The sequence below is a fragment of the Moschus berezovskii genome, chromosome 3 (genome assembly GCF_049115385.1).
Source record: "Moschus berezovskii isolate FMDL1 chromosome 3, NW_MosBer_1.0, whole genome shotgun sequence".
Lineage (NCBI taxonomy): Eukaryota > Metazoa > Chordata > Mammalia > Artiodactyla > Moschidae > Moschus > Moschus berezovskii.
This window is the reverse complement of record NC_142462.1, coordinates 112,327,134-112,334,669: the sequence shown is the minus strand read 5'-3', so window position 1 is coordinate 112,334,669 and position 7,536 is coordinate 112,327,134. Positions and strand designations below refer to the sequence as shown.

The 7,536-nt window shown below is 45.8% G+C and overlaps 1 protein-coding gene across 1 annotated transcript in view; it reads left to right on the top strand.

The window, feature by feature from the left end:
* Window positions 1-2,522: 2,522 nt before the first annotated feature.
* Window positions 2,523-7,536, top strand: part of ATP6V0A4 (ATPase H+ transporting V0 subunit a4) — a 45,150-nt gene continuing 40,136 nt past the window's right edge. Inside the window, exons 1-4 of the mRNA XM_055420284.2 lie at window positions 2,523-2,667; window positions 4,530-4,663; window positions 6,155-6,233; window positions 6,520-6,614. Of these exons, the coding sequence (XP_055276259.1) occupies window positions 4,547-4,663; window positions 6,155-6,233; window positions 6,520-6,614 (291 nt within the window). The 5' untranslated portion in view covers window positions 2,523-2,667; window positions 4,530-4,546. The remainder of the gene's footprint in view (window positions 2,668-4,529; window positions 4,664-6,154; window positions 6,234-6,519; window positions 6,615-7,536) is intronic.

Genomic DNA, 7,536 nt, shown 5'->3' with positions numbered 1-7,536 from the left:
ACTTACTGAATGGATGAAAGAATTCAGGTCTTTTACAAGTATGTACTTACTACAAACAATGCTACAATAGATGTGATAGTAATTAAATTTTGATTTGTATCCTTAAATTATTTTTTTAGGATGAACTTCTGAGAGTTCTAAGATTATTGGGTCAAAGGACAAGCATACTCCCATTCAAACAGGTTGCACCAGTTTAGAGTCCTGCCAGTGTCATACAGTCATGCTGGCCTTCTGCACCTTTGATTTGGGGCTCTAGAAGAAAAAAATAGCAAACCTGAAAATAACCTCTCCTTCCTGTACTTCCACATGCTAAATAAATATCTAAGATCCTATTTTATTTTATAGATTAGGACACTGAGAGAGAAGTGAAAGTGATAGTCACTCAGTCGTGTCTGACTCCTTGTGACCTGATGGGCTGTAACTCGCCAGGCTCCTCTGTCCAAGGGCTTCTCCAGACAAGAATACTGGAGTGGGTTTCCATGCTCTCCTCCAGGGGATTTTCCCTACCCACGGATCAGAACTCTTATTTCTTACATCTCCTGCGTAGGCAGGTGGGTTCTTTACCACCAGCGCCACCTAGGACACTGAGACCCTGGGATTAAATTGCTTCCCCAAGGTCACACATGGTCAAAGGCAGAGATGGGGTCCTGACCCAGGCAGTTTGGAACTCAACTCTGCTCTTAATCATCAAGATGTACTTTTTTCTGTATTTGCTTCTCTGTGATTCCTGAGCACCAGGACCTTTGAGAACTACTGTTCCACTCACTGACCAAAAGACACAGCACTCAGAGTTGGGGTGAAGAGCAGAATGGAAGTGGGGAGGAGGGGGGAGACAGAAGAGGAAGGCACTGATTGGGGCAGGGGCTTCTCTCGCCTTGGTCTGGTGCTTATATGATGGGAGAGGCAGAGTCAACACTGGTGATGCCTTTGGTAGTTTTCAGTTCTGAGCTTCCTGCTTTGGTTTGTCAATCCTGAATTCAGCCTTGGAAGCTAGCTTTGCCCAGGTGAGTCTGGACTCTTGACTGGGTCTGCCTGGTTGAGATGGGTGGGTGCAGCCAAGCTCTGCTTCTTAAGAAACCCAAGTGGTACCTTTCCTCCAGAGCTCTCAGAGGCCCTGCCTCTACTGCCCTAGGTGCAAAACAGCTGCTTCTTAGCTGACTGTTTGCAAATTGCATTTACCCTTCTTCTTGTTTCCTCCCAACTAAAGCTAGATTTTCTGTGTTCTCAAAGGCAATGGTTCTTATTTGGTCATACACAAAAATCATCTGAGGGGCTTACTAAAAAGGCAAATTTCGGACAATCTGAAATTGAACACTGATTGGATATTTGATATTAAGAAATTATTACTGAATTTTTACATGTGACCATAGTATTGTGCGTGTGTGTTTATAACATATACAGAGAAGAATCCTTATGTTTTTTTGTATCTTTTGAATATTTTGATATTCACATATGTTGAAAGAAAAATATGATGTATATGATTAGCTTCAAAATAGCCCAGAGTGGGTAGGAGAAATGGGTGGGGATTAGAGGATACAAAATTCAACAACTGTTGCTGCTGAGTGGTGTGTACATGGGGCGGGGGGTTCTTTATACTATTCTCTTTATTTGTGAAGATGCTTTAATTTTTCCATAATAAAGTATAAAAAAGCCAAAAGGTACCCTCCTTATTCCAGGGTACATTTTACCCAGCATGGCTGTGGGGGGATCTTACTCACCTCACCTGGAGAAAAGACTCTACAAAGGGAACTAGGTGACCCCTGAAGGGAAACACAACTCATTGACTCACCCCTCACGCCTCTGCCAGGCCCTTGTCAACTCACCTGGGCTGCAGGAAAACTGAATTTTAGCTGTAATGTATATATTTAGATGGGTTTGTATAGTCTCCTTTTGAAGTGTTTTGTAAATTAATTGTTGGTAGGGTAGTGAGTGTGATGTGTTTTTTTTTTTCTTCCCCTTTTGGTTTTCCAAAACTATTTTTAAATTTTATCTCATTTCTCCAGCGAAAAGAAGTGTTTTAATGCCGTGTAATAGATATTTGGCTCAGCTGGTCAAGAATCCGCCTGCAATGGGGGAGACCGGGGCTTGATTCCTGGGTTGGGAAGATGCCCTGGAGAAGGGAAAGGCTACCCACTCCAGTATTCTGGCCTAGCGAATTCCATGGACTGTGTAGTCCATGGGGTCGGAAAGAGTCGGATACGACTGAGCGACTTTCACTTCACTTCAATAGATATTAAAACACGGGAAGGTTATCTCTAGGGCTCTTCTGAGGCCTCAAGTCGGCTCTTCCCAAACCCTGCCCTCACTGGGGGGTAAGTATCTTCCTTAGAGAAGGACGTCTCTGACCCCGGTGGGGCCCCAAGGTCGTGGCCGAGGGCACAGGTGGGGCGGAGGAGGGAGGGGGTGTGTGAGCAGGGCCGGCCGGCGGGGCAGGTTTGTCCTCGCCTCGGACAGGCCGGTGTTGATACAACACGGCCCGCCTGGGGCTCTGCGAGCGCCGCGGGAGGAGAAGCCGCGGGAGGGGCTCGGCGGTCGCCGCGGGGAGTCGCCTGCGGAGTCCGCGGCCGGGCTGCTCCCGTCCGCCCGCCGCTCGCGAGCCCTACCCTCCCGGCCCCGCCAAGGAAGCCGCGGGAGCCCCGCGCGAGGACCCGCTCCGACAAGGCTGGGGTAGGAAGGGAGGGTCTCTGTCTTGTGCTCTTGGGTCTGCCTGAAGCTCATGTCTTCTTCTGTGTCTATGGAAACTTTGCCTTGCTTGCTGGAACCGGCCGTGTGAAAAATTCAATCATCTGGGTGTCAGCGGGCGCAAATGGAATACCAGATTCTGCATTCCGGAGGGTCGGAGGAGATTTTTGCCTCTTGTCAGTAAATCCGGAAATGATTAGCCTCTTCTTTGGGATTGAGCTAGACGGGTGATGGAGTGAAAAACAGTTCTGATCTCATGGGTTTTTCTGGCTAGTGGGCAGCACAGACAGTAAGCAAGTAATTGAAGAGGATTGTATTCGATTATATTCTGGGAGGGCTTTCCAGGTGGCTCAGACGTAAAGAATCCACCTGCCTGTGCCGGTGACACAGGTTTAATCCTTAGGTTGGGAAGATCCCCTGGAGAAGGAAATGGCAACCCGCTCCAGTATTCTTGTCTGGGAAACCCCATGGACAGGGGAGCCTGGTGGGCTACAGTCTGTGGGGTGGCAAAGAGTCAGACCTGACTTAGCCACTAAACAACATATTCTGGGAGCATAAAGAAGGGGGCTTAGTTCTCTCTGAGTGTTGGGGATCGGGAGAGGCGTATGGAAGAAGAGGATTCTTACCCCAAGAGGAATGACAGGAGTATGTGGGGTATGGAGGATGCAGGGTGGGGAGGAAGGGGTTGAGGTTCTAAATCTTGGGAAAGCCTGAACAAAGGTTCTCAGAGAAATTCGGGGAAACGGGAAGGGAGGGCCAAGACCAGATGATGCACACAGTCCTTCCTTGGTTACGTCAAGGGTTTTAGACTTTAACCTGTGGGAAAATGGGACAATGGAAGGCTTAAAACAGGGGGGAAAAACCCAGTGTTTGCTAAATAGTAGATTATACATTATAAAATTATAAGGAAAAGGGACGACTCCTGGGATATGTGATGGTTCTTCCAAAAGGTTGGGATCTGAGGAAGACAATTTGGTTTGGCAGCAGTAGGGCAACCTGGAGGGTCTTGGGTGAGAGTGGGTTCTAGGTGAACATCCTTTTTCCTTATAGAGGACATACAGATTTATTTCATTTCTGCTGACTGCACAGAGTTTTGTTGTGTCAGTTTAATCTTTCCCCTGTTGATGGATATCTAGGTTAGGTTCATTTATTATAATTAGTAAATACAGTGTTGTCAGAAACATCCCGGAGAAGGCAATGGCAAGCCACTCCAGTACTCTTGCCTAGAAAATCCCATGGATGGAGGAGCCTGGTAGGCTGCAGTCCGTGGGGTCGCTAAGGGTCGGACACGACTGAGCGACTTCACTTTCACTTTCACACATTGGAGAAGGAAATGGCAACCCACTCCAGTGTTCTTGCCTGGAGAATCCCAGGGACGGGAGAGCCTGGTGGGCTGCCATCTATGGGGTCGCACAGAGTCGGACACGACTGAAGTGACGCAGCAGCAGCAGCAGAAACATCCTTGTGAGTCCATTTTCCCTTACATCTCCGAGTTTATCTGGGTGAAGAGCAGTGGAAATCTTGTGTCATGGATATGAATAACATAAATGTTTGGTGGATACTGACAAACTGCCCTCTAAAAAAAACTATACCAAAAACATGCTCTACAAATGTACACTTCAAGTATCAAGTGTCTGAAAATGCCTGCTTCCTCACACCTTCTCCAAATGTGAGTTTATTAATCATATTTTTAAATCTTTTGCCAGTCTGATAGGTGGTGAAAAGTAGTACCTTGTTGTTTATGTTTTTAAATTTAGGAATGATTCCTGTTGCATTTTTTTCTCCTGTTGGATTTTAATATAACTCAGAGACACATTTGTTACCTCAAATATCTTTGTGTCCCGCAGACCAAGGCTGGGCCAACATGGCGTCCATATTCCGAAGTGAGGAGATGTGTTTGTCACAGCTCTTCCTCCAGGTGGAGGCTGCATACTGCTGTGTAGCTGAGCTTGGAGAGCTTGGATTGGTTCAGTTCAAAGATGTAAGTACTGCATTCATAGGAGACCAAAAGAAGGTGGAGTTTCCACTTCTTGGTGGTGAATAAAGGTCAGGGAGAAGTGCCCTGGGCTGGAGTAATGGAATTCAGTGGTTCTTGTTCTTCTGGCTAGAATTTGTGATAACATTGGGCAACTGACTTGCAAACATTTCTCCCTTCCTCCTTATGTGTCACCTCTATAGGAACGTTTTGAAACTCTAATATAATAAAGAAGATGACATTGTATTTTATTTCCTGTATACCTCTTCAAGACATTTGATATATCCAGTGGGCACATGGATTACCAACCCTATTATGATGGCAAAACGCAGTGCTTCCTGACCAGTTAGTTTGAGGAAAAAGTATCTTGGGAGTCCACAGTCTCTTGAGGGTGATATTCTTGAGCTAGACTGTATTCCACCCCCCCCCCCAGTTTTACTGAGATATAATTGACCTATAACACTGTATAAGTTTAAGGTGTATGGCATAATGACTTGACTTACATCATAAGACTTACGATTTACTCTCTTAACTTTCATATATAATGTACAGCAGTGTTCATCATATTTATTATGTACATTATATCCCTAGTACTTATTTGTCTAATAATTTATCTCATAATTAGATAAAATTATTTCTCTAATTATCTAATAATAACTTATTTATCTAATAAAAGGAAGTTTGTATCTTTTGACAGTCTTCATCCAATTTCTCTGTTAACCTCAACCCCCACCTCTGGTAACCACAAATCTGATCTCTTTTTCTATGGGTTTGTTTGATTTTGAAGTATGATTGACCTACAACACTGTTAGTTCCTGGTACACCACAAGACCAGGATATCAGTACTTCTATACATTTCAAATGATCCCCATAATAAGTCTGTTTGCCGTCGGTCACCATAGGACTGTCTTAAGTAAGTCAGGGTACCATTTCCCAGAGGCAGTTGAGTTGCTCACCAAAAGCTTTTGAATTCAATTTAGAAAATGGGACTCACTAATTCCACTCATTTTCTCACTAAGGTCCAGTTAAAACTAAGCCCTTCAGAGAAGGATCATGTCTTTGCAGCCCTAGTTCCAACTCAGGACCTGACATGGGGTAGTTCCTTAATAACGTTTATTGGGTTGAGCTGAGGGGTCACCAGCACAAAAGGATGCTGACTTTTTCTTGAAGACCAGGATCCATTGCATGGAGCTGTGCTATATTCAAGGTCCTATTGTATTCATGACTCCATTGAGGAATTCAAAGCAATTTGGATAGTAAGTGCAGCTAAAACTTAAGAAAAATTTACAGAGGCCAGAGCTTGTGGCATTTGGGGAACTGAGTGTAAGAATATCAAGGTATATTTTGACTGGAACTCTCCTGTCTTGTGCATGGAAGTATCTAGTCCTAAGATGATTCCAGCAACATTCTGCAGCATTAATAATAATAATAGCCAAAGAGAATGTGTTGGCAGCGGTTGCTACTAATGTGTGCCTTGTGGCTTTCCCCTCCCTCTAGTTAAATGTGAAAGAGAGCCGTTTCCAGAGGAAATTTGTGAATGAAGTCAGAAGGTGTGAATCACTGGAGAGAATCCTGCGTAAGCCAGTCTTCTTTTTGCAGTCTGAACGCGCACTGGCAGGGAGGGAGATGGTTTGCAGGGGTGGTGTCCTGCAGTCTGCCCCTACGTGTGATACTGCTACTCCAGGTGGAGGCAGATCCTGGTTGGGGGCAGAGGGGGTAGAGATGGGGGCCAGGTTCTGTGGCAGGTGCCAGGGCAGTTCAGGCAGCTGAGCTGGGAGTTGCATCTGTCCTGCTTGACCCCATTTCTTAGGTATGAGAAAACACACACACCTTGGGCTCTCTCGTGGGGTTTCATCCTTCAGGTTTTCTGGAAGATCAGATGCAAGATGAGATTGAGATTCAGGTGCCTGAGAAGTCCCCGCTGACCCCTCTCCCACGGGAAATGATCATCCTGGAGGTAGGTTCTTTCTGACTTTACAGAGGACGGTATGGAAGCCTATCTCCTGTGAACCATGCAAGCCTCTCATGGTCCTCTATCCCATTGCTGAAGGCGTGGAGGTGGGTTTATGTGTTGGTCCACTTTTCAGTGTTACTCCCCCAGGAAAAGCCCCTCGTGCAATTTTTAAAGTCACTCTTGCATCTGTTGGTGGCCATGTGTGTTGTTTCCATGTCTTGGCTATTGTAAACAATTCTGCAATGAACAGGGGGATGCCCATTTCTTTTCCAGATACGATTTCCTTTCCTTTGGATAAAGACCCAGAAGTAGAGTTGTGAGATCCAGTGGTTTGCTTCTCAATTGTCTGTCTGATGCATTGGGTCCACTCTGGATTGAGGCCTCTCCTCACATTGGCTTCTGAGGTCAAGTGGGAGAAGGTAGTGGTTTTCTTTCAGTTCAGTTCAGTTGCTCAGTCGTGTCCGACTCTTTAGCTAAGGACTTTTTGGCTGGAGGACCCCTCCCTCTTTCTTTCCCTTCTCTGTCAATTTGCTTTTGTAGAACACTGAGTATCTGCTATGCACAAGGCACCTTGGTGAAACATGGCCTTGCCTCCAGGAGCTTTTAGAGCAGGCTGTGGGGAGAGGGGAGAGGGTGAGCCAGGGGGAGAGGGTGTCAAAAGGTTACTGTTGTTGTTCAGTTGCTAAGTTGTGTCTGACTCTTTGCAACCCCGTGAACTGCAGCACACCAGGCTTCCCTGTCCTTTACTGTCTTCCAGAATTTACTCAGACTCATGTCCATTGAGTTGGCGATGCCAATCCAATAATCTCATCCTCTGCCACCCTCTTCCTTTGCCTTCAGTTTTTTCTGGCATCCTGGGTCTTTTCCAGTGAATTGGCTCTTGACTTCAGGTAGCCAAAGCATTGAGGCTTTAGCTTTAGCATCA